Source organism: Pteronotus mesoamericanus, unplaced genomic scaffold (genome assembly GCF_021234165.1).
Source record: "Pteronotus mesoamericanus isolate MK-2021 breed Mesoamerican mustached bat unplaced genomic scaffold, CSHL_Meso_final contig_64, whole genome shotgun sequence".
Taxonomy (NCBI): Eukaryota; Metazoa; Chordata; class Mammalia; order Chiroptera; family Mormoopidae; genus Pteronotus; species Pteronotus mesoamericanus.
In genome coordinates this window covers 1,994,876-2,022,369 of record NW_026555224.1, presented here as the reverse complement: position 1 = coordinate 2,022,369, position 27,494 = coordinate 1,994,876, and the positions used below count along the sequence as shown (strand labels likewise).

Sequence of the window (27,494 nt, the reverse complement as noted above, 5' to 3'; positions counted from 1 at the left end):
TCTCCATTGTCTAGCTCTCAACTTGACCACCCCCTTTCAGAGAGGCTTTCCCTTTACCTTTTCTCAGTGACATCCCTTTAGTCTCCATATTATTCATGCACTTTATTGGCCATAATCTCATGTTTATCTTTGCCTCTGGCCCTTCTTTGTCTTGTTCACTACTGTATCCCCAGTGCCTGGCATTGAGAATACACTCAATAAATATTGCTCAACTGAATCAATGGTATAAGATCAACAGGTAATACAGAGTCGAGAGGAATAGAAATCGCTCCTTACTACCCATCAGGGCAGTAATAGTCCAACAAAGAGTGCTTGGAGGGAGGCCAGCTGATCAGCTTTCCAGCATTTGCTTTGCAGTGGAGTGAGTGCTTCCTTTCCATCAGTGGCTTGGTAGCATTGAAAGAATTCTTGCACTGGATGTTGGGATTGACTAGATCATTTCCAAGGTCCACTTCCAACCCTTAAACTATTTTGATGATTATTCCAATCACTAGGCTATGATTCTTCCTTCAATGCAGAATCGCGGTGACCACTAGGTGGCACTTGATGATTCATTTGAAATCTGTTCATCAAACTCTATGAGGAAACTTACTTCCTCCAACATAGACGTGAAGCAAAAGCTTCACAGAATTCCGATCCCTTACTATGTATAACGCACACCAGTATTTTCTACTTTATTCTTTATTTTTTAAATACAGGTTTTCAGACAGTCAAATTGATTTTATGATATTAATGGGTCACAATTCACTGTAAAACACTTTTGGACCACTGAACAAGTTTACTCTTGTAATATTCTATAAGTGTTTTCCCTGGACAGTCTGAGCTTATAGCAGGTGGTGTTCTTAGTGAATACTTTGTATAATTCTGTGTTGAGTGGCTGCATTGAGTAGCTGAACACATGTGCTTTCTTATATGTGTCTACGGTTGGGTAAACATAAATGCAAGATTCTTCAGGGGACATACTTTTTTCAGAATTAGCATCTATTGCAGTCAGGGCTGCATTAAGCCTTGTCATTAGATATAAAGAAAAGAGATGGTATATGCTTCTGGGAGCTCAGACCCTGTCTGAGAGAGATAACACAAAACACATGCACACACACCCCGTTTAAATTTCAGCTTACTTATCAAGCAACATGGAAAAGAGTGCATTACTCAGGTATTAGTCAGGATGCTTTAGGCTGAAAGTAATGGAAGCCTGGCTCAGGTTGGCTCAGATGGTGAAGACATTTATTATATCACAAAATGTTCTTTGAGAGGTAGAGCAGGTTCCAGGCCCACAGTGGCCTGGCCTGCCCTGGCCTGGCCGTAGGGATCCAGGCTCCTTCCATGACTTGTCAGTGGTCCTAGGACTGGATCCACTCATGGTTTGCCAGAAGACTTCCAGTGTAATCAGTCTTCAGCTCCCAGACTCGGAACACTAAAACTTTAATTCCTTGTAGTGTAGACTGAGATAGAGTTTAGGCTACCAGAGCATTTTCTTAGTTGCAGTTGTTTTGTTTATTCATGGTCTTCCCCCCATGAGTACCTTAAGGGATGTGAAATAACTGGCACCAAATACAGAATCAGAAAAATTTAGGTCATTATTAGTGATGCTTGCCATATATTTCTGAATTTCCTTTTCTTTTGATCTAGAAGTTTTTGGCTGAGTAAAGTTATCTGACTAAAAGCTTTGGCCAGTGAGTTTACTGAGTGAATAAATTGTTGTAAGTCCTGTATATGAACATGGGGTGAGGTTATTTGCTGTTTAGGGTTCTGGGAAAGGACTTAGTTACATGAGGAAAAACAGAGGTAAAAAATGGCTACTGTGGGAAATGTGATGGGAAGTGGGTGTGAATATAAAGATAGGCATGTGACTCTGTTTAAATGCGTAATGGAACACTGAGCATGCATTTGTTGGCCTTTTGAGGTCAATAATTTTCTTCTGGATCCTTGACCCGGTTCCAGGAATGTAGCCATGAACCTTGGCTGGAAATACACTAATTTTTACTCACATGCCTTCTCTTTGATTCTTTTCAGGTTTGCAGTAAGCATTGGCTACTGGGATGACCCTTACATTCAGCATATTGTGAGACTGCCTAAAGAGAGGAAGGCCCCTGAAATTAACAGAGGTAAGTGACTTTTTCTCCCTATCATCTCATCAGCTGCATGGCCTGAGGTGTTAGGGATTCATTCTTAAAAAGAGAGTTCCAGTACACACTCTCTCCAATAATATGTGAAAGTGCCTATTTCCCAATATTCTCACCAACACAGTGTATTATGAAACCTATTATTTTTAAGAAATTGTATTTTTATTTTTTTAAAAAACTTTTATTGTGGATAATTCTTTAAAAGATTTTTCCCTGGCTGATGTGGCTCAGTGGATTGAGCACTGGCCTGTGAACCAAAGGGTCACTGGTTCGATTCGCAGTCAGGGCACATGCCTGGGCTATGGGCCATGTCCCCAGTGGAGGGGGTGCACAAGAGGCAACCACATATTGATGTTTCTTCTCTTTCTCTCTCCCTTCTCCTCTCTATAAAAATAAATTAATAAAATCTTTTTTTTTTTTTTTTACATATACCGAAAGGTCACAGGTTTGATCCCCAGTCAGAGCACATACTTAGGTTGTGGGTTCAATCCCTGGTTAGGGCACATACAGGAAGCAGCTCTTTGATACTTCTCTCTCCCCCTTCCTCTTTCTCTAAAATTGATAAACATATCCTCGGGTGAAGAGTAAAAATAAAAGTTTCACACTGATGGCCAAGATCTGATAATTATTGAAACTGGTCCACATATGATTCTACTTTTATATGGTTTAAAATTAAACCATATAAAACTAGAGGTTGACAAATATTGATGTGTGAGAGATACATTGATTGGTTGCCTCTAACATACTGCCCTCAGTGGGGAACTGATCTGCAACTCAGGCGTGTGCCCTGACTGGGAATCAAACCAGCGACCTTTTGTTTTCAGGCCTGTGCTCAATCCACTGAGCCACACCAGCCAGGGCTGGATAATTTTAAACCAACTGAGCCACCTGGCCAGGGCTCAGTGTGAAATTTTTAAATCTTTGTTAATCTAATATTGAGAAATGGTATCTTAGAGTAGTTTTATTTTGTATTCTTCTTGTGGGTAAGATTGAAGAGCATTTTCGTATGTTGAAAAGCCATTTATATATCTTTAAAAAACTTTTTAATTATTGATTTGAGAGAGAGAGAGAGAGAGAAAGGAAGTGAGAGAGAGAGAAACAGAGAAACATCATTTTATTCTTTCACTCATTTATGTATTCATTGGTTGATTCTTCTATGTTCCCTGACTGGTGACAGAACCTGTAATCCTGATATAGTGGGACAACACTCTAACCAACTGAGCTACCCAGCCAGGGTTCATTTATATATATTATCTTTTACTGTGAAGTATCTGTTCACATAACAGATTACATTTTGTTTCTTTAGTAAATTGGTTACACCATTAGGCTCTATAAGTAATTTCCATCAGGGAAGTTAAAGGACTTGAGAAACCTGACTTAGTTTCAGCCAGACTGAGAAATAGACCAAATGACAGTCATTCCTGTGTGTTCAGGGGATCTTGACTCAAAGACTGGATCCTAGAAGTAGGGGCTGTAAGAAATGCAAAGAGGACTTCTGGTCAACATGGTGGCGTAGGCAGACATGGCTCACCTCCTTCCCACAATCACATCAAAATTACAACTAAAATATAGAACACCCACCACTCTGAACCATCAGATACTGAGTTGAATGGAAGCCTGACAACTGTGGAACTAAAGAAATCACATCCATCCAGGGTAGGAGGGGTGCAGACTCATAACAGGCTGGTCCCACATCTATGTGTGGTGGGTAAAAATTCAGGAGGGATATCTCAGGAACGAGGAGTCCCAACCCCACACCAGGCCCCCCAGCCCAGGATTCCAGGGCCAGCACGATAAGTCCCCACAATTTTTAGCTGCAAAAGCTAGTGGGAGTTGAGTCAGTGGAAGAAAATTCTGCAGCCCTAAGCAGTTCCTCTTAAAGAACCCTCACATGTACTCCCCTACTTAGACTCATTCCCTCTGATCTCCAGCACCAGGGTAGTATCTTGAAAAGCAGAAAAGCACCAGTGGCATACAAGGAGAAACCGAAGTGTCTGTCATCAAGGTGAGCAGAGACCATTGTCCCTTTTCTGAACCCTCCCCCCACAGAACCACAGAGCTGGCAGGCAGGTGCCATCTCTGAGACTCCATCAACCTGGCTAACAGTTTACCCTGCCCTGGAGAGATCCCCTGACTCTGCCCATTCCAACTTAAGGGCCCACCCAAGCTGCTATTCCATATGAATGGTTAGTCTTGGCTCATGCTTCACAACTTCCTAAATCTTCTCAGACAAGCAGCAGTTGGCCTCAGTGAGCCCTAGACCTGGCACTAGCAGCAGCCAGCCTAGATTCAAAGCTTGGCTTCGCCTGAGAATCTCCAAGTGCAGCACAAGTAGCGGCCATCTCAGATTTGCTTTATAGCTCAGACTGTGGCCCTGGGCAAAACACAGGTTGGGGCTGACCTTGCCGTACGCCACCCGAGAAACCCCAGAGCATGTGCAACCAGTGGGCAGCTACAGACCATGTCAGAGTACCACCACCCTGCCCCTACACAGCTGATCCTCCATGGAGGGCAGACGGCAATGATAAGTGGTAACAGCCATTCCTTACAGCTGACTGGCCTGGGTAAAATCCCTCCCATTGACCTGGGATTTACCAACAACAACCAAGGCTCAACTACAAGAGGAGGGTGTACTCAGCCCAGGCGAAAGGTGCACCTTGAGTACCCAGCTTGGGTGATAGGGGAGGCTGTTTCAGTGGACCCTACAGGGTGCCTACTACATAAGGCCACACTACCAAGCCAGGGAATCAAGGCACCTCTACCTAATACAGAGAAACAAACACAGGGAGGCTGCCAAAATGCGGAGACTAATATGGCCCAAATGAAAGAACAGGTCAAAACTCCAGAAAAGGGCTAAATGAAGTAGAGATAAGCCATCTAGTAGATGCAGACTTCAAAACACTGGTTATAACGATGCTCAAGAAACTTAGTGAAGACCTCAACAGCATAAAAAAGACCCAGTCGGAAACGAAGGATACATGAATTGAAATAAAGAACAATTTATGGGGAAACAACAGTAGAGTGGATGAAGCTGAGCCCCAATGATTTTCCCATCAATGATTTGGAAACATCAGGAAGCAAAAAGCAACCAATCAGAACAACAAGAAGAAAAAAGAATCCAAAAAAACAAGGATAGTATAAGCAGCCTCTGGGACAAATTCAAGTGTTCCAATGTTTGTATCATAGGAGTACCAGAAGGAGAAGAAGGAGAAAGAGCAAGAAATTGGAAATCTATTAGAAAAAATAATGAAAGAAGTCTTCCCTATTTTGGTGAAGGAAATAGACATGCAAGTCCAGGAAGCACAGAATCCCAAACAAGATGGATGCAAAGAGGCCCACTCCAAGACACATCGTAATTAAAATGCCAAAGGTTAAAGATAAAGGGAGAATTTTAAAAGCTGCAAGATAAAAGCAGTTCATTACCTATAGGGGAGTTCCCATAAGACTCTCTGCTGATTTCTCAAAAGAAACCTTGCAGGCTAGAAGGGACTATCAAGAAGTACTCAAAGTGATGACAAGCAAGGGACCTACAGCCAAGATTGCTCTATCCAGCAAAGCTATCATTTAGAACCTAAGGGCAGATAAAGAGCTTCCCAGACAAGAAAAAACTACAGAAGTTCATGATCACCTAACCATTATTATATGAAATGTTAAAGAGGCTTAAGAAAAAGAAGATCAAAACTATGAACAATAAAATGGCAATAAATACATATCTATCAACAATTGACTCTAAAAACCAAACTCAGCAAACAAGCAGAACAGAGACAGAATCATGGATATGGAGAGCGTTTCAATGGTTGCTAGATGGGAAGGGGTGTTGAGGGATGGGTGAAAGGTGAGGGGATTAAGAAGTATAAATAGGTCATCACAGAATAGACATGGGGTACAGGATAGCAAATGGAGTAGCCAAAGAAGGTATAGGCATGTCCCACGGACTTGAACAATGGTGGGTGCATTGCCTGAGGCAGTGTGGAATGCTGAGTAGAGAGGGGCCAAGGGAGAAAAATCAGGACAACTGTAATAGCAGAGTCAATAAAATGTAATACAAAATAATAACAAAAAAGGAAATACATAGAAATTTTAAAATGGGTATTTCTGAGAATAAGGATGTGGTATTTATTTTGAGCTGAGGGTGAAACCAGGCATCACTAAGACTGAGCAAAGCCTGGCTAAAAGGTCTTCAGCTTCCTTCCTGTTCTCAGGGGGCAGGTTTCCTAATGAATGCCCCAGCAGCAAGGACCTGCTGTGGTGACTGTCATGGTGCCCCAGGCAGCATGTGAGCTCTCCTTTCCTTTTTCTCACTCTGGGTTTGAATCTCGTTTGGGGACCTACAACCCATGAGGAGAATGCTTTCCAAGCAGTGTGTGGTAAGGATATGTATTTTTCCAATACCCAATCCATTGTGTCTATTTCTATAAAATATAGTAAGTGTATTACTGGGAAAATAAATGAAGAAGACATACAAATTACAAGCAAAGTACTTATGAGTGGATTCAACAAACATAAAATTCCTTTGAAGTTGCAATAAAAGTTCCTAAATGCTAAATAAAAGTTGTCAAATTTGGCTCTCAGAACATTTGCACTTTGAGCAGCAGGGTTTCCTTTTTGCCTTCTATATTTCCCATATCCCGTGCTGTGCCTCCTCAGCCCAGAGCTTAACAAGTCATTTTATCAGGCAGCCCAGTGCTGGTGTCCTGCTCTGCCCCATCTGATGCTCTTAGATAAAGAGCAAGGCTCTAACCTGGCAGGGCTGAGATGAGAGCTATGTGATGAGAAATACCACTTTCTTTGCTTTGACATTTATCTGCCTAATTTCCTCACTTAAAAATATTTTTCATTAGATTGTGCAGTTTTGAGTTTTATCAGAGTACTGCCAAGCTTTCTCTGTGGCCATGAAAAAGGTCAAGAGGTCAAATTGCCAGAGGTCATTTCCAAGAGGAACATTTAAGTCAAATGCTTTGATGTTAAACCATTGTCTTAAGTAAAATTATAGGACATTTTATTTCTCTTAAGATAGTTAATTCTGTGATTAAATAGATTGTGCTTGCTTTGGTTCAGACAGCTTTAAGAAAAAGGGGGGAGAGAATTTGAAAGTTGCCAAGTCTCATATAACGTCTACAGTGACACTGCTGCCACTGAGGAAGGCAGGAGTGTTCTGCTTTTGTTCTCTTGTACACTTCGCAGGGACTGCTGCTGTCGTCACCGAGGAATAGCTTGTTTCCCTGTCTCTTTCTTAGGATATTTTGCTCGAGTTCATGGCATCAGTCAGCTCACAAAGGCATTTCTGCGGAAGACAGAATGTCACTGTCAAATTATAAACCTCGGGGCTGGGATGGATACCACCTTCTGGATATTAAAGGTAAATTAAAATTTTCCCTCCTCTTTCCCCAATTTTTTACATTTCATTTTTGAAGATGTTTACCTGGTCAAAAAAATTAAAGAATACATTAAAATGTGTGCAGTGACAGCCTATCTCCCAGCTGCTTGCATGCCCCCAACCACTGCCAGCCCCATAGTTCATCACACCAGGGTCCTAGTGAAGAACATGTGGGTTGTTTCTCATCTCTTGCTGTTACAGAGTATTAATAACAATCCTGTGTATGTTTTCCTCTGCATGTGTGGAAATACATCAGGAGAAAAAAATTCTATTACTGGAATGGTTGAGACAAAGAGCATGTGCATTTGTAATTTTGATGATAACTGAGATTTTATTGTTGGCATAATGGTGTCTTGGGTAAAATTTGGAGGTTTGCATGGCTGGGTGATGGTAATATGATGTAGAACCTTTTGTAGCCATTCTTTGATTTGATCTCTTAACTGATCTAGTAGGGTTCAGTAGCAGGTACAAATACACTCACAGGAAAGGGAAGTTGGGTCTAGTTAGTGGCAGAACCAGGACAACAGTGCTGGTCTTTGACTCCTTGGCTGGAATTTTACTGCCAAATCCTTTCCCCACAAAGACCTCACGGATTGCATTTCCTTTTTGGTAGATTTGTACAGATTTTTCTTGGTTCTTTTTTGAGGTTTGTTATGAGACAGTAATGGGTACATGTGTTTCCCCAGATTCCTTGCAGATGGAAACAAAGATAAATTAGAATGTATCAGTATAACCTGACCTGCATATCCCTGTGGTCCTATAACAGCTCACCTGATGAGAATGTCTGTGGTCATTAGAGTTCCCAACCTTTCTCTTACTGAAGCAAGAACACAGTGGCCTCAACTTGGTTTTGGCAGCCAAGAGAATGGTTGCCTCTCTTCTGCATTCAGGATAAGAATAACTCACATTGATGAAGTGCTTTTAATTGGGTTGGCCAAAAATTTCATTTGGTTTTTTTTGTACAATGGCTGTGGTAGTGCCTAATTGTCTTTAACTTCATTTGAAACAAATTTGTTAGATTATATTGTAACAGCTGTCATATTAGTGTGCACTTAAAAGCAACTCATCAAAATTGGGGAATTTTTGTGCAGCCATTTTAATACTGAAGATTGAAGAAGATACGCAACATTTTCGGTGTATTACGCTTTATTATTTCAAGAACGGTAAAAATGCAACTGAAATGCAAAAAAATTTTTGTGTAGCATATGGAGAAAGTGCTGTGAGTGATCAAAAGTGGTTTGTGAAATTTCTTGGTAGTATTGACATTTTGACCAAATAATTCTTTGCTATGGGGTTGTCTTATGCATTGGAAGATGTTTAGCAGTACTTGTGGCCTCTACCCACTAGAAGCCAATAGCAGGAGATAGCTGACATACTCAAAATATCCAAATCAATAAAGTTATTGAAACTCAAAATGAAAAATGTGTCCTTTATTTTATGGAAAAAAACATAATGGACTTTTTGGCCAACCCAGTACAAATAGGACCTCATGAGTTCACATGACAGCTTCATGAGGGAGTATACACAGGTGGACTGCAAGACCTGGTATCTTTTCCAGATTGCACAGCCAGTGACATTGGGACATGGAACAAACCTTTAGCTCCAGCTCGTCAACCTCCAGATCCCTTGTTCTCTCCTCTGCATCCAGTCCTGTGCTTGTTTGGAGGTGTCATTTCTCTGGGTAGATTGTGCCTGTCATGCAGTGATTAGGACATGGTAGAAGGCACTGGGGGAGAGTGTGTGGCCAGGTGCTGACAGGAGCCTCGGGAGGAATCCCTTCTCTGGGTATGACACCTTTTGACTTGGTCATGTGTGGAGTTTTTTTTCCCCTGCCTTGTAAATGGGTTAATAATAAATCTGAGATTTTTATTCCTGAACAAGGTACACTGAGTCTTAGGTGCCCCTTCCAAAGAAAAAGTTGTCAGTCAGTAGTGAGGAAGGAGAATAGCATATGGTCCGAAAGTCCTTTGTGGAAGTGTTTTTGTTGCTCTACAGGGTTTTTTAAAAACTTGAAGTTCCTCTTTTTGAAAGGAACAAAATTATGCTTGTTTGCTCTCTTAGAGTCAAAGTTGCATGGGCCTGGCTTACCACCTGTTTTTGTGAATTGAGTTTATTGGAACACAGCTACTCCCTCTTAGTCACGTCTTACCTATTGCTGCTTTAGAACAATGACAGCAGAGTTGAGTAGTTCTGACAAGACACCTGGAGCCTGCAAGAATAAAATACTTTCTGGCTCTTCACAGAAAGTTTGCTAATCCCTGTTTTAGAGATATTTGTGCTTCTCTGAAAGAGTAGGGAAAATTGTGTGTGTCAGTCTTGTTGTCTCATGTAACTTCCACCTGGCGTGGTACCCTGCTGCCCCAGTAGAGGCTCAGCTGGGGATCACAGGCTTTCTGCTGCTGCTGTTGTGTGAGCTCATTGATGGTTCTCTCAGGCGCCGAAGACTGCTTGGATGGTTGGAGACTCCCATCTCCAGGCAACAGGCAAGAATAGAGAAAGGGAAGGTCCAGTATAGTCATGAACAAAGAGTAAAAGGTGAGTGAAACCCTTAACAGGGGCTGAGTTTTTTGGTGTCACCTGAATGTTATTTTTGCACAGAGGATCAAATACGTGGGGAAGCAGTGTTGATTTTGGCAGCTGGTGAAGTGGTCAGCCCCATAGGGTCCCCTTTGAGTTTGAGAGGTTCCTGGCTGCCCTTTGGGAGTTACACTTGGTCTCAGGTGTCCTCCCTCCTCCTGTGACATGTGAGTTTCTTGGGAGTGGAGTGTCAGAAGAGCCAGAGAATCCCAGAATAAAAAGTTGTAGCCTCATTTGACACAGCCATGAAAGCAAGAGAGAATGTTTGTTTTGTAAGTGCTCCAGGTGTGCGTGTTGGAAGCATTCCTTCCATGGTGACCTCTTACTAAGAATCTAATGAGGATCAAGATACTGTAGAAGCTATAGGACTCCCTCACTCATTTTCTCTTTTAAAAGAAAAAAGGCAAAATTTCAGCAGCTTTCACGGGCAACCTTTTCTTATATGCAACAAAATCACTTTATTGCATATGAAAAACACATATAAAGCAATAATACAAAGAAACCAAGTCAGTATAAAGGAGCAAAGGACTTTGACAGACATTTTCAAAAAGAAGATATGTAAAGGTTTCCAATATCTAGATTAAAAGGTGCTCAATATCACTGGTCTGGAGGATACAGATCAAAGCCAGAAGGAGATTCTGCTACACATTCATAAAAATGCCTAAAATCATAAAGACTACAATGACATGTTGGCAAGGATGCCAGGCAACTGCATCTCATATATAGTGCAAGTAAGAGTGTAAAATGGTTCAACTCTTATTTTCAAATTGTTTGACCATTTCTTAGAAATTTCATACTCGTACATCTTCAGATATAGCAATTCCACTCCTTTGGAATTTTTTTTTTTCCATTACCATCTGTCCCCCCCATAACCTCTTCTACACCTTTTCAAAGCCCTACATTGCTGTTTTATGAGGCATCATAGACCAGCTCATTTGGTCAAAGCATGCTACATCATTAGCTGATCCCACACTTCCAATACTCGCCTTTAGGGATCCCTGCCTACTAGGAAATGCTTGCTCATGATTTCTCCCCGCATTATGCAGTCCTCAAGGGTGCCTGCCTGCTGCCCTCTGTACCTGTTCCTGTCTGCCTGTTTGTTGCCCTTACCTGCCCAGTTGTTCAAGTCAGAAACAAGAGTGTCAGCCTTGCCTTTCATCCCATCCTGCACCAGTGTAGCTAACACCAGGTTCTGAATGTCAGCAACTTTTTTTTCTTTCTTTTTTGTCTTATTGAAAAATACATAGTTCTGCATTTTGGGGATATAAGTGCAGGTGGGTGCGAGGGTGTTAAACATGTCTCGGCGGGGGAGGGGGGCCCTGGGCAGGTGGGTCAGGTGTGGAGCACCTTGTTTCTTGCTGGGTCTCAGAGGTTGAAGAGCTGCTATAACATGACATGTATCCTTAAGAGACCCCAGAGGGGTTTTGTTACAGTCTCTGTAAGTGGTGACAGAGCCAGCAGGGAAAGGAGGCATTTGAGAATGATCCCAACCAATGTAACAAAAGGAGAAAAGGGGAAGTAGAACAGGGTATGTGTTTCACACTTTTTTTTTTTTACCACAGCCCACAGTAGAAAATAAACGTACACCCTAAGCCAGGACCCACATCTATATACCTATGTCTATAAATAATGATAGGAACACACATGCACTTACTAAAGCAGGCCCTGTTCTGAGTATCGCTCATGTATTTCCTCATTCGTTCTCACAGCACCATGAGGTGTTGTCATTTCTCTACTTTGCAGATGAGGAAGCCTTGGTCCAGGGAGTTAAGTGACTTTCTTGAGGCCTCACAGCAAACAAGTGGTGGAGCTGAAACTTGAACCCTTGCCCCTGGGTTCTAGAGTGCCTATTTTTTTAAAACCTCCCCGCTATATTCTACTCTCACAGAAAAAAATAAATGTATATCAAAATACGCTAGCCCTCATTACATGCTGTGCTTTTTTAAAAATGAAGTCTTCTTTTAAAGATTTTATTTATTTTTAGAGAGAGGGGAAAGGAGGTAGAAAGAAAGGGAGAGACATCAATGCCAGAGAGAAAAAAATGATTGGTTGCTTCTTTTATGCATCCCCACTGGAGACTGAACCTGCAAACCAGGCATGAGCCCTGACCAAGAGTTGAACTGGTGATCTTTCACTTTGTGGGACAACACCCAACCAACTGAGCCACACCAGTCAGGGCAGATATCATGCTTTCTGATATTTGCTATTTTATTCTATTTCATCCCCTAACTGCTGGTCAGACCTCCTACATAGATTAATTTCCTGACTTGCGCTATTAGTTCCCAAGTTGCTTTTTGGAAATAATGTCATGTTCCATTTCCAAAGTACAACTTATCCCCTGCCTCTATCCCAGCGATCACAACCCCAGTTCAGGCTCCCTATTACTTCTTACCTGGACAACCTCCGAGACCGCCTGTCTTTTTCCTCCACCCATTCTTCATGCTGAGACCAAAGTAATTTGCATAATGCTTTTCTAATCATACTGTTTCCCTGATTTAAAATCCTTAAATGCTACATTGCTCTTTGGGGCCTTGTAATTGGTCCGTGAAGATGATCAGTAAATGTATGCATGAATAAGTAATTCTAAAGATTACTGTGTTTTTTTCCTCAGGATCAAGATCTTCTCCCAAGTAAATATTTTGAAGTTGATTTTCCAATGATAGTCACAAGAAAGCTGCACAGCATCAAGTAAGTGTGGCTTTGGTCAGAAGAAAGAATTCAGAACCAGCTCTCAGTAGGTGGCAGGGTTGATCACCAGGACCTCGTTTTTGTGCACTGCTTTCCTTCGAGCATCTCCAGACTTTCATTCTTGCTCTGGGACCCTCATTCCAATGTGTCTTGCAGCCTTCAAAAGGAAATGCACCCTCTCCTGTGCCTCTACCCAGTGATTGTAGTTTAAATAATTTGATCTTTTTACGTGTTGATTTTGTTTGCTTCTTTATCTCAAGGGCATAGGAAGGCACCAGGTTCAGAGCAGACATATAATAAATATTTTTTGAATGAATGAATGGAGACTGAAGTTAATTGGTGATTATATATGAGATATTGTAGAAGCCATTCCAGGTTTCAAAGGGTTTGCAAAGTTAAAGACAACGAGTTTGGTAACCTTTGCTGAGAGCTTGTCCTTGCCTCGTGCCATAGTAAATGCTTCCCTTGGTGGTTTCATCCAATCCTCAGAGCAGACTCATGAATTAAGTACGATTGTTAGCCCCTTTTTACAGCTGGGAAAACTGAGGTCCAGAGAAGTTTGGTTAATTTGCCTAAGGTCACCAGCTAGGAAGAGTGGAGCTGAGATTTAAATCTTGGCTTCAAGCTCAAGGTCAAGGTTTATCAACAGCGTTAACCACACTTCCTCCCTCCTGTTTAAATCAGTCATTGAAATAAAATCCTAATTCTTATATTTACAAAAATTTAATAAGCATAAAAGTTTAAACTTGTCCTTTAGAAATGTCTAATCCTCACAAACCGAAAACATTTTTCAAGCTTTGTTTTTTCTACTTTATCCTTTGAAAATAAGATTTTTACCCTTTCTAAACAGAAAAAGAATTTTATATTAAATGTGCTTTTCTGATGATATATGGCAGTTCCGATGCTCTGGTAACTACGAAGTACAACAAAGCCTATTAGACCTCAGTGAAACAGAGGAAAGGAGGCTCTGACTCAGGCTAGTGATGGTTACCAGAGCAGGAAATGCATTGGCATCTGTGCATGGTGGCTGGGTTACTGAAAATTTGCTTTGATTTTTTCCCATAGTCTTGATTGGAGGAGTTATTACATAAATGTTACGGATGTTAGGTCTAAGTCAACTTTTTAAGTTAGAAATAATAGCTATCTTTAAAATTTTGTTTGAGAAGAGGCAAAAAAAGTAGAGCTTGCTTGGCAAATACTAAAACATTTCGGAAATTCTTGCTAGCCTGTCTTTAGCTATTTCTAAGTCTGAGTGTTTCATGGTCAGTTTGTGACTGACAATCAAATTCTAAGTATAATGCTTAGCTGACCTAACCTGAGGCACGAGTCCAGTGAAGTTTTACTTTATGTGCCTCTGGTTAAATGGAATTAATTGAACAAAAGACCCCACCGTAGCAGTACCTACGTGCCATTTTTATAGTGAGTGTCTTCATTTTGGCAGTAAATACGCTACCGGACTGATCTTTCTTTGCTTTCCCTCCTTACCATAGAGTCAAGCCTCTTCTATCAAAACCTATTTTAGAATTACATTCAGAAGACACACTTCAAATTGGCAAGTATCCTTAATTTAAGTAATACATTATGAACTATACTTGATTTCCCTTTCCTTTTTTAAAGCTGGTGTATGTGTGTGCATGTACATGCGCCTGCAATTATTATGTCACACAGTGTCTACTTCTGATGCCTTTATACTTCACACTTACCATGAAGGATTTAAAAAAAAAAATTTTAAAGATTTTTATCTATTTATTTTTTAGAGAGAGGGGGAGGGAGGGAGAAAGACAGGAAAAGAAACATCAGTGTGAGGTTGCCTCTCATATGCCCCTTACTGGGGACCTGGCCTGCAACCCAGGCGTGTGCCCTGACTGGGAGTCAGACTGGCGACCCTTTGGTTTGCAGGCCGGTGCTCAGTCCACTGAGCCACACCAGCCAGGGCACAATGAAGGATTTTAAAACAGCTCTTTGTGTGACTGTTCCTACATGTCCATACGTCCTCAATCTTAACTCTTTTTTAAAAAAAAAAATTTAAATTAGTTGCCAATATTTGATAGGAGATTTTTAAGGAAAATCTGACTTTCCTGTTTTCCTTAGATTAGCTCTGACAACTTTGGACCCTCACTCCTACATGGAAGTCAGTGAGAGGGGCCGAACATCTTCTGTCCCCACTACTCCATCAGCCGCTTATGTTAGTTCCTTGGCCACTGCCCTCTTGTTTTCTCCTCTAGTTTTAATGATAAAAGTTTCCAGGAACACTTCCATTTCCAAGTTTTTCAAAGTAAGATAAATTTCTTCCAGAATCTTGCATCATTTTCAGTTTGTGTCTGACAGAGAAGTGGAAGGGGCTTAATAATAATTCAGGTCAGGAAACATGCTTGGAGAAGGCGGTCTTCTTGGATGGCTGGCCCAGATTACCAAGTAAACATCACACAACTCATAAGCCCCCTTTTATGCACAACCACAATGCATTAGTCATTCTTTCCTTATAGTGATCAGGTACCCAGTTATTCTTCCACAGAAAATGTCTCCCCCATTCTTTGTTTCCCTCACATCAGTTGCAAGTGGAATCTATTCGGGCTTTGTCATTTGTTGGCAATTTGTTTGCTTTTCCACACTTCTGCTATCATGACTTTCTATATAGTTGATTAATATTTGTGTCAAAGCAATTAGGTATAGCAAAAGATCTAGCACTTTACATTGCTTTTGATCAATGTAGAAACATGAAGTAGAAAATAAAGACCCTACACAAGCCAGGCCCACTCCAAGAAAACAAATGTTCATTGTTTTCTACTACAGATGAATGTTATACTCAGGGATGCTCTGACAAATGTATAGTTTTGATTCATTCACACCAGTCAGCTATTGTTGCATTGGCCATTGTCATTTTTTAATTTGACAGTTTAAGGGAAAAGAGGCCAGTGCCCCTGACTAAATAGTCAGGTATTGCATATTCAAAAAATTCTTGAGGCACACCAGAGCGCTGTAGCACACCGGTTGAAAATCACTGCTTTCTATCTTTAATTCCAATTGCTTCATAGTACTTCTTTGCAGGGAAATTCCATTTTATTTAATCTATTTCCTACTGACGATCATTTATTGCTTCCTTTTTAATGTTTTTATATTAAACAGTATTATAGAAAACATATGTATGTAGGCATATTTGCAGGAATTGCCAGCTCAAAGAATTACATACTATGTATTTTACTAACTATAGCCACTGTTCTTTAAGACCCTGTTTACTAATTTCTGTTTCTACTAGAGGGAGGAAGGATTCTCAATCCCTACACCTTCACTAACAGTGGGTATTCATATTTAAAAATCCCTCCCGGTCTGGCTAACTCTGCCGCTGCATGCTCACCTCTGAGCCGCTGCACCGCACCTCCCCAACCCCCTACCCCCGCCCTTCCCACCAGACCAAGGGCATTCTCACTCCTGAGTTCAGGCTGCCAGGAAAGGTGTGCGGGTAGGGCACACCAGGGAACCAGGGCCTCCCTCCTGTGGAGGCCGCAGAGTAGGCATGCGGGCCTGCACAGCCTGGCATAGGTGCTGGGCAGCCAGGGTGCTCCTGGTGCTGCTGCATCCCTAGTGCCTGATCTAGCCCTGCCCAGCCCTAGAAGCTACCCATGGCCTGCGTAGCTTCTCCAAGAATACCCACCTGGTGCTTTACCGTTCCTCAAGACTACCTTACACTCCTTCTGCTTGTGGTCTCCGGGGTGCTAAGTTGACTACACAGATTGCTTTCTCCATGCTTCTGAAGCCAGAGACATGACCTGACATTTTTGATGACCAGTGTCGGGGCCCTTGGGTGATCCTTGGCTGGTACACCCTGAAACTTAAAGTATGGGTAGGGGAAGTTCAGAGGATTGTTTGTGAGCTCACCCAAGCCACAGCTTGTCAGGAGGTTTTAGTAGCCTTAGTGGAAGTGATAGGTCAGACTGGAAAGTACAGTGTGATAGAAAATGAGAGGCACTGAGACATTTGGAGCCTCATGAGAACCCTATCATATCCTTAAACAAATGGGGCTAGTATGCTAGTGATGTACAACTTATTTTACATGGAACAGGACTGGGTTATCTCTCAGTGGGCAACCCATAGCAGATAGTGTGGCTCAAATTTCTCAAAGAAATTTATACAGCCGGAGTTTGCCCTCCCTCAGCTAAAGTGAGGCCTCAAATTGACAAGTCAATCCAAAGAAGAGAACCTAATAGGAAATCATATACGTTTTACAGAAGGATTAATGGAAATTTTTGGAAAAGCGAAAGAAACTGAATTTAAGCAAAAGATGCCAAATAACTGCAAAACAAGAGCAGATGAGTTAAAGAGGCTGACCTATTTGCAGACAGAAAAGCTTCTATCCATTGAGAAAGAGCTAGAACCAAATGTAATGGAAATACGACTTTTGGGGGCAAAAATATAATTCTGCCTTTGAAGAGGAGATTGTCCTCCTGGAACAAAAGATAAAAGAAATGATGTAGAAATTGAAGAGGAAGAATTTTAGGAAAATGCATTACAGATTGGACAGGAAAATGAAAAACAGCTGAAGGATCAATTTCAAGAAATAATACAGAAAAGGACAGAATGCAAGAGAAAATGAAAGGACTATTGTCTGAGATCCAGACTTTGGAAAGGGGTCTTGAAGCCAAAATATTGCAGTGGGAAATCCAGGAGGCACAGCTCAGTGAAGAAGAGATTAAAGGAAAGATCAGGAAGGTAAAGGGAAACTGACATTCAAGGCCAGCTGAGTCGGAGGCTGGAAAATGGTACCAAAGCTGTGGAAAGATCTCTTGGACAAGACACCAAACAATTACAGAACAAAGAACCTGGAGCAGTAGACTGAAGAGCTGGGTAAGTCAGTCTCCAGCAGTTTATCCATCAGAGAGGGACAAAAGTTCCTGTTTTTCCAGTGGAGCCCACTGAAATAGAGGCCTCACACGCAGACATAGGAAGGGAGGCATCATTCCAGTTTGGATGCCTGAAGCAGCCAGGTTCATCTTGACAGCTCCCCAGTAATCTCTGTATGCTACAGAATCCTATCTCATCTGGTTTTAATCCTGAAGGCATATATGTATAACATTGTATGTCTTTAGGGGAGAGACCCAATAAAGTTATGACATACAGTAAGAATTTAAATAAATAAATAATAAATACAATTTCTCCCAATCTGATAGACTGAAATGATGCCCTGCTATTTTGAAATGTTATGTAACTTTGAATGCTGAGATGGTGTATTTTTCCAGAATAGTAAAACTCCTTTGAAACTCGCTCTGAGGCTGTGTCCTATAGTAAACACCTGCTTCCTGCACAGTGAGAGGAAGGCATCCTTGGAGGTCAGGTAATGGACCTGTCTCTGCACAGCTTGAGTAGCCCTGACTTCGGAGTGGCAAGAGAATCATGATGGAGTGTGTAGTGTTGGCATCATCAGAGTCTATCATTAATGAGACTCGGGCCATCTCTTCCAGTGCTTCCTGGGTGATACGCCAGCATCCTGTGGATATGGCTGGGCTGTGGCCAGCTGTTCTTCAAGTCACTGACCTCTTCAGGTCCCCTGTACCTTGTGCTCAATTTTTAAGAGTAATCATGACAATGTGCATTTCTACTTTATGTGTTACCTGTAGCTCCAGATCTCTGGTAAGACATGTCTTCCCTGAACTTCATGCTTCAAAATTATGTTGGTTTTGTTTTGTTTTGTTAGGGATAGGAAAACTTACTTTAAATATGCTTATTATTGTCCTGGCTGGTGTGACTCAGTGGATTGGGTGCTGGCCTGAGAACCAAAAGGTCGCCAGTTCAATTCCCAGTCAGGGCATCTGCCTGGGATGTGGGCCAGGTCTCCAGTTGGGGGTGTGTGAGAGGCAACCGATCAATGTAGCTCTTGGACATTGATGTTTCTCTACCTCTCCTTCTCCCTTCCTTCCCTTCTCTCTAAAAATAAATAAAATCTTAAAAGAATATGCTTATTATTAATATGTATGTTATTTGCACGAAGGCACATAGGCATTTGGGAATCATTTGACTTCATAGTGCATCAGATAAGTGCCTTCCTGTTCTTTATACTCTTTTCCTGACTCAGGCATTGTGGTGCTGGGGGCTGACTTGGGTTTTCCTACTTACTCTTTGGTGCTTTCCTGGGACATTTTTCTTTTAACTTATGGTGTGTGACTAAGTGTAGTGAAATCAGTCAGTTGGGGTCATCAAGATCATAAGAGAGAACCTGCTTCTGTGCTGAGCTTTTGCCTTTTCCTCATTGTTTGCTGTGGATCCTCAAAGCCAGGAGAACCTGATCTACCAGCCATGATACAGGATGGCTGTTGGATATTCCAACTCCTTCCCTGATTTGTACCCTTGAGGAAGTTGAGTGATGCTTTGCATAAACAATCAGTCAGTTTTCTTTTTATCATAAATCTATTTTTTAACTTCTACTGAAAAAATAGTTCAGGTGTACACTAAAATGCTATGACTAGATTGTTGAACTTCCATGAACCCATCACCTGACTTTCACTATTGGCAGTCTCATGTTATCTGTACCAGTGGTTCTGAGAGTGAAGTCCCAGATGAGCAGCACCAGCGCTGTCTGGCAACTTGTTAGAAATGCAAGCCTCTACATTTTGAAAGATCTGCATCAGAAACTGTAGGGGTGGAGCCCATCAATGAGTGTGATTCTGATGCAGCCACAGCTTGAGAAACACTGGAGATACTGTGCCATCCACCCTCTGTTAGAATACTTTAAAGCAAATGTCATTTTATTTGCAAATAGTTTAGATCATAAATTATTTCCTTTTAAACATAGTATCTTACAAATTGGCACACCATTTAGAGAGCAGCCTGCCAGTCAGTACCAATGTGAAATAGGCTCACTCTTTGACATCCTCATTCCCCTTGTAGCAACCTACTATTTAAAAAAATAAAAAAGATTTTATTTATTTTATTTTTTAGAGAGGGGAAGGGAAGGAGGAAGAGAGGGAGAGAAACATCAAGTGTGGATGCTTCTTGAGAGCTCCCTACTGGGGACCTGGCCCACAACCCAGGCATGTGCCCTGACTGGGAATTGACCTGGTGACCCTTTGGTTCACAGGCCAGCACTCAGTTCACTAGGCCACACCAGCCAGGGCACAACCTACTTTTTTAAACTGATAAGAACAGATACTACATTTGATCTTAGCCAAAAGGCCAAGAAGCGATAACTTTTTTAATTGAAATATATTTGGCATACAACACTGTGTAAGCTCCAGGTGTACCTATTAATTTGATACATTTATGTTGTAGTATGGCTGCCATTGTAGTGATAACTAGTACCCCTGTCATGTCACATTATTATCTGTTCCTTTTAGTGGTCAGAATAATTAAGATCTAGCCTCTTAGCAAGTTTGATGATTATAGTAGAATATTGTTGTCAGTGTTGACGTACTCTACATTAGATCTTTAGGACTTATTTGCTACTCATTGCAGGTTTGTACCCTTAAAAAAACATCTGTCGTACACACTGCAGGAGCATGCCTAGGTGTATATATTAACAGGTTACTCTGTACTTACTTTAAAGAAATAATTAGATGGGTGCTTCATGATGCATATACAGGATGCTCATCCCAGTGCCCAAGACAGAGACAACTTGGAAATACCATGTCTAGTAGTGAGAGATTGGCTCAGTCAGTTGTTTTATCCACTCAGCAGGACGCCATGAAATCACTGTTAAGTAGGGAAAGCATTTTTCAAAACAAGTATTAAGCAGCCCCATTTTCTTTTTCTATGCGGAGCGTGTGTGTGTGTGTGTGTGTGTGTGTGTGTGTGTGTGTGTAGGGAGGGAGAGAGAGAGAGGCAGACAGTGTTTGTGTTGTGTATATGAGTTTAAGCACTTTGGGAAAAAAGCTGGAATGTTATATACCAGAACGCTAATAGCTTTTTTTGGGAAATGTGATTTTAGTTAATTTCACTCCTCTTATCTGAATTTTTAAAATAATAAGCATGAATTCTTATAATGGAGAAAAACAATAAATTTAATTTTGAAGAAGCCATATCCATTGGAATTATAATCTCTTGATTAATTTCTGTTGAAATTATACCCTTTTATATTTGCAGATGGACACATGTTGGATTCAAAGAGATATGCTATTATTGGAGCAGATCTTCGAGATTTATCTGAACTGGAAGAGAAACTAAAGAAATGTAACATGAATACACAGTGAGATTTTTTTTGACTTCTTAAACATTTGTGGTTTCATGCTAACGTGAGACAAGGCGGTTGGAAATGCAGCATGATACCCATGTCCCATTTTTCCCTTCATTGCTACCTCGAGTAATTTTCTGAATTTTTTACAAGCAGCATTTCTCAGGTCTGTTTCATATCAGAATCACCTGTATTACTTTTGTAAAATACAGTACTGATGTATAATACAAACAAAGCTTGAGAAAAGATAATTGTATGCACAGAACCATATAGTTGCAACATACAAAGAAAGTATTGGCATCCAAAATATATAAAGAACAGCTACTGAAAAAAAAGAAAAAAGTCCCATAGGCAAATGGGGGAAAAAGGTCTAGGTTAGGCAGCTCAAAGAAGAAACTGAATATCATAGGAAAGGGGTAAGAAACCACAGTAATAATCAGATGAAATTTCATTTTACTCCCATCAAGTTGACAAAATATGAAAGTCTGGCAATATTAACCGTTGACAAGATGACATGGTAAAAGGAATTGTTACACACCACTGGTGGAAGTGAACTCAGTACAACCATGGTGAGGAACAGTCTGGAAATATCTAGTAAGATTGAAGATGTGGGTAACATATACAGTAGCTTCACCTTCAGGTGTGTCTCCTGCGTGTGTACACAAGGTGGATGTTCTTTGCAACCACTGTTTTTAGTAGCAGAAAATTGGACACAATCTGAATGTCCATCAGGAGAGGAATGGAGGAATAACCTTTACAATGCATGACCTAGGTCAACAGGGAGAGAACTCAAAAAGTTGAATAAAAAAAAAAAAAAATCAAGTTGCAGAGTAATATGTTTAGTGCCTTATCAAATATATAAAATCACATCCCCAATATACTGTATTTTCATGACCACATATATACCTCACAGAAGTATTTTTAAAATGGAGCAGAAGGGTTCACATGAAATTTTGGGGAGGGGGGGCCTTTGGGTCACAGGGTAGGGAGTGAGATGTGTGATTTTAGCACACAGTCATGCTGGTCATAATTAGATCGGAGTTAGAGAGTTAGAGATAAAAACATGTTTACGTGATCTATTGTAGATGAAGATGACACTTTCAAGAATATTTGAAGTAATTCACGGGAGAAACTTGAGGGGAAGATAAGGCCAAGGGAATACTATTTTGAAGAACATGAAGGCAGAAATCAATGGCAAATTGTTAAAAAAATTTAGCAACTAGGGGGATTATAGCTAGAGAGGGAAGGGGGCTGTAGAACATGGACTGAGGCTAAGTGTCCTTCGGGGAAAGGAGAGATCCCCATTCTCCTGAGAGGAGAGAAAGGGACATAAGAACAGGTACAAATACAGGTGAGCTTTGGGTGACAGAGGGGTGGGAAGTGTAGGGAGTTAAAGCTTGTTCTGACACATCTTGCATTTATGTGATGATGGCTGTTGTGTCTTCATTTTGGAGTTCTTGTTTATGTGTTTAGCCTAGAATCATCAACCAGGTTGTCATTAGAATTTACATACCTGCCTGCCTTTTTTTCTTTCCTTTGGGGAATCCTTTGCATGATTCACAGATTGCAAGATGTATTCTTTAGCAGAAGGTGAGTCTTTATGTTTAAGGCCATGACTGCTATTCTTGGGCAAATTAGTGACTGGTGATTAGTAGTAGATGGTTAAAGCTGATACTGGTAAGCCTGGAGCCCCCCTCTGCACCTTGGAATCTGGGTTCCAATCTGACATCTCCTGCTGGTTATTGAATAGGAGTGGGGTTTCTTGTTTGTTTGTTTAAAAACCTCTTTGAGTCAGTGTTCCCTTTCAAAAATTAACGCTTTTAGATATTTCCAAAGGAGTGTGTTGCTTTTCCTAATGTGTTCAGTAGTTTGAGTCTGGTAAGTGAGGATGGATACTAAACATAAAGTAATTTCTTGAAGACTGTTCATATTTTCAATTCTTTGTGGTATAGGCTTCAATAAGAAGAACTAGATTCTGTTAAGTGAACATCAGTATTTCTGCATTGTACCAGTCAGCTCTTAATGTGTAACAAATCTTTCCAAACTCAGAGGTTTCAGACAGCTCATAATTTAGTTGCTTGGGATTCTGAAGTGACAATTTGGGCTGGGCGTAGCTGGGTGGTTCTTCTGCTAGGAGGCAAAGCTTAGTTAATATCACCTGGGGTTCATTTTGTGTGTGTGTGTGTGCGCGCGCACGCAGATCAGCTGGGGGCCGACTCACTGTCACCTAAACTGCCTTGTTCATGCAGGGGGCCTCCCCTTCTATGAAGCTAGCTTGGGATGACTTGCACAGTGTCTTTAGGTTGCCAGTACAGCATGGGGGCAAGCACCCCTGTGCAAGTGATTGGCAAGCAGGCTTCTTGTTTGCTCCTGTTCATTGGCCAGAGCAGGTCATATGACTGACCCAGATTCCAGGGGAAGGAAATGATATCCCTCTCTTGAGTCGCAGGACTCAAGGCATTGCCACAATGTGGATGCAGCGTGGGGGAAAATCTGTAGCCATTTAACACATTTTCACAAGCCAGACAGCCATTTCTCACTACTCACCTTTGTGCAGTATAAATCTTTGGGATGTGATAGTGTCACACATATATTACTGTGCTGATTGACCATGGGCTGTGAACTGTCCTGCCAGTACTGTGACATGTGTACAGCCAGAGTTCCAACCTGATGAAAACACTTATGTGCCTCCTTTTTGTCTCTCCAGATTGCCGACACTCCTGATAACAGAATGTGTGCTGGTCTACATGACTCCGGAGCAGTCTGCAAACCTAATCAAGTGGGCAGCCAACACTTTTGGGACCGCCATGTTCATAAACTACGAACAGGTAAAAGGAAACACAGGAAACTCGTGTTCTGCAGAGAAGCCCAGGGGTGGCTCTCCCTCTGAGCACCCTGCACATGCTGCTACTCTTTGTTTTCCTTCGGCCCCTGGCCAGACGTGTCTCATTTGTTAGTTGATGCTAGTAGTCCTGCTGCTCCTGACTTCCTGACTTCCTGCAAACTTTTAGCCAGAATTTTTGGAACTGCAATTTTGGCCATTATAAAAGGTTTTTGAATTCTTATTTCATTGTTGTGTTGGGTTGGCCAAAAAGTCTGTTTAGTTTTTTCTATAAAATAAAAGGCACATTTTTAAATTTTCACCAATGACTTTATTGATTTGGATATTTTGAGTACATTAGCTATCTCTCATTATTGGCTTCTAGTATGTAGAGGCGCCACTAAACATCTTCCCATGAATGAGAAAGCCCCACAGCAAAGAATTATTTGGCCAGAATGTGAATAGAACCAAGAAACTTTGCAAACCACTTTCGACATGTTCTATCAGTCACGGCACCTTCTCCATACACTGCAGAAATCTTTGTTTGCATTTCAGTGCATTTTTACCTTTCTTGAAATGATAAAGCAAAATATGTTGAAAATGTTGCGTGTTTTCATTCATCTTCAATATTAAAATGGCTGCACAAAAATTCACCAATTTTGATAAATTTTTTTTAAATACACGCAGGTATAACAGCTGTCACAATACAGTCCAACAAAATTATTTTGAATGAAGTTAAAGACAACTAAAAGCTACTAGAGCCATCATTTGGAAAAAAAACGTAAGGGTCTTTTTGGCCAACCCGATGTTTACTGTCAAGCCCTTGATGGAGGGAGTTGCATCTGCCTTCCCTGTGGGGGTAGCAAACTTAATGCCCTCAGAGATTGGCACATGATGCACATGGAGGAAGTTGGCAAGTGAGTATTGTGGAGTGGTGAGGACTAGGGTACCCTGGCTACCCATCTCATGGGAGTGGCCACTCTTCAGTCCTAGCCTGTTGTCACCTGTGAGCCTATAGTTGCCCGAACTCTCAGTTTTTCAGAAGTTAAAAATGATTTTAATGTAACATTTCCTAATTTCTAAAATCACTGAGTTTGGTCCACTGGCTGCCGGTTTACCTCTTCTGATCTAGTGCAGAATGGATTGTTTTAGAGCTTTGGAATTATCCAGCTTGGTTCTAAATCCTGGCCCTACCTCTTTGTTTTGTTTTATTTCATTTCATTTCACTTTATTTTAGAGAGAGGGGAAGGAAGGGAGAAAGAGAGGGCGAGAAACATCAATGTGAGAGAGACGTCTGTTGGTTGCCTTATCCACGCACCCCAGGGGATCGAATCTGCAACCTAGCCATATGCCCTGACCGAGAATCAAACTGGCATCCTTTTGGTTCACAGACGATGCCCAACCAGCTGAGCCATAACACCTGGCCCTAATTCTTATTATTGGCCGTGTGATTGGTGTTTGGGAGTCCGTCCATGCTCTGGAGGCGGACTACCTAGCTCTGTGACTTGGACAAGTTGCATACCTTTCTGTGCCTATTTCCTCATCTGAAAAATGAGGATAAAGAAGTGCCAACTTCATAAGGTTGTTACAGCATTTACCTGGCTATTAAGTGTTGGTTATTATTTTGATCTCTTTGAGCCCCCATTCTTTGTTCATAAAGCAACAAGGAGTGCCTACCTCTCTGGTTTATTATGGGAATTCATGAAATGTTGCAGTGGTGGGCACATGGTAGCTATTTTTATTGTTTATTTTATTTTATTTTTATTGATTTTATTTTATGTCTTATGTTAATTTTATTTTTAAATTTTATTGCAGGTAAGAGTAGTACAGGGCCTTCCCCAAGGTTATGTAATTATGGACAGATTGGGGCTAAACCTTGGTCTCCTGACCGGGTCTCCACCCAACCCATTCCAAGTTCCTGTGTAGGTGGTGTCTGGTTGGTTGATTTCTTCCTTCCCTCTTTTTAACTCGGGACTGTCCTTAGACTCTGTCTTCAGTCCTAGTGAGTGGATGTAATGGCAGCTGGCCTCCTTGCTCTTTTCTTTGTGTATGTGAAACAATTCTGGGAACCAGTCTTTGTTTTCAGGGTACCACACCTGGGGGAAATCAACTCTGCTTTCCATGTGTCTCCTCCTGTCTTGAATGTGTACTGCTTCGTTAACTTTGTTTCATTTGTATATTCCTTTATTCAACAAGCATTTATCCAAAATCAAATGGAGATGGTGGATCAGTGAATTTTGACCAGAGATCCTATCACTTTGGAGCAGGCCTAGGAATGGGCCATTGTCCAATAAGTTGTCCATGGCTGTCCCCAAACTGGTTCAGATCCCACCTACCACTTAATTCAATAATTTTCTAACAAATACAAAATCATTAGTATCTTAACATTTATTAATTGCTCACATGCCTTACATTAGTTTGTAATTAGTTTTAAATGACAAAACCTCATGGATGACGATAACTACAATAATGATAATAACAGCAAATTCTTATAATTTATTTACTATGTATAGCTGTTATGTATGCTGTGAGTTTCACATATATTAACTCAATCATCACAACAACCCGCAGGGTAGATACTTGTTCTTGTGGTTTTACAGGTGAGGGGACTGAAGCACAGAGGGGTAGGCAGCTTACCCAGTCTCACAGCAATTAAATGTCAAGCCAGGATTCATGCTTAGGCAATAAAATGATGGGGTGTGTGCTCCCAAACATACTTCCACTTAATGATGTGACCTGTCCATTAGTACCACATATGCCTTACTCACCCACCAAAAACGAAAACACTGGTTCTTGTTGTCATGTGAGCTCTGGTATTCGTTTTACATATTGTTAGTGATGAATTTTTGGTTCTTTGCGTATGACAAAGTAACAGTGTATATATGCTATAATAGTGTACGTAAGATTTCATTTTGTGGCATTTGGGCACATGTAGAATTTAATTATGGTTTATGGTTTTCTATACACTTTTTTTTATTCAAAAGCAAAATAAAAATATATCAAACAGTACAAAAGGATAGACAAGGAAATGTAAGTCTCCTACCCCAGACCTCAGCCCTCTCACTTGGGAAGCAACTTTGCCAGATTCAGCAGTTCTTCTGTGGTTGTGTAAATGCAGAGATTTTTTTTTTTCTTAAAGGAAGATGGCATAACATACCACATATTCCTCTATACCTTAATTTTCAAGAGTTCTTAGATGTTAGAGATCTTTCCATATTGCTCTCTATATTTATATCTGAACAAAGGGGGACCCCCAAAACAGAATTTGTTTATTAAAAATCGTGTATTCTTAGATGTTTAAACTTCAGTCACCTTCAAAGTACTCTCCATTAGATGTAATACACCTATCAAGATGTTTTTTCCCACTGCCCAAAACAGTTTTTGAACTCATCAATTTCAGTGCCTATTAATATGCTTCTGCCATTTTAAAAAGATTTTATTTATTTAGTTTGAGAGAGAGGGAGAGGGAGTGAGAAAGAGAGGGAGAGAAACATTGATTGGTTGCGTCTTACACGCCCCCAACTGGGGAACTGGCTGCACCCAAGCATGTACCCTGCCTCGGAATCCAACTGGCGACCTTTCAGTTTGCAGGCCGGCACCCCTGCCGTTGAGCCACGCCAGCCAGGGCGCTTCTGCTGTTTTTTTGTTTCACCTCTTCCACATTGCCAAAACATATCCAGTTGGGGACATTTTTCATCCAGGGAAGAAAAAAGGTTGGATCAGGGTGAGATCGGGTGAATAGGGAAG

General features: G+C 41.1%; 1 protein-coding gene and 2 pseudogenes across 1 annotated transcript in view; 2 read left to right on the top strand and 1 right to left on the bottom strand.

The window, feature by feature from the left end:
- Positions 1 to 27,494, top strand: part of LCMT1 (leucine carboxyl methyltransferase 1) — a 60,544-nt gene that overhangs the window by 20,562 nt on the left and 12,488 nt on the right. Inside the window, exons 2-7 of the mRNA XM_054580879.1 lie at positions 2,017 to 2,108; positions 7,364 to 7,485; positions 12,692 to 12,768; positions 14,259 to 14,320; positions 20,839 to 20,941; positions 23,634 to 23,754. Coding sequence (XP_054436854.1) covers positions 2,017 to 2,108; positions 7,364 to 7,485; positions 12,692 to 12,768; positions 14,259 to 14,320; positions 20,839 to 20,941; positions 23,634 to 23,754 — 577 coding nt within the window. The remainder of the gene's footprint in view (positions 1 to 2,016; positions 2,109 to 7,363; positions 7,486 to 12,691; positions 12,769 to 14,258; positions 14,321 to 20,838; positions 20,942 to 23,633; positions 23,755 to 27,494) is intronic.
- Positions 16,116 to 17,870, top strand: LOC129076721 (ras association domain-containing protein 8-like; annotated as a pseudogene).
- On the bottom strand, positions 19,806 to 19,944 carry LOC129076809 (uncharacterized; annotated as a pseudogene).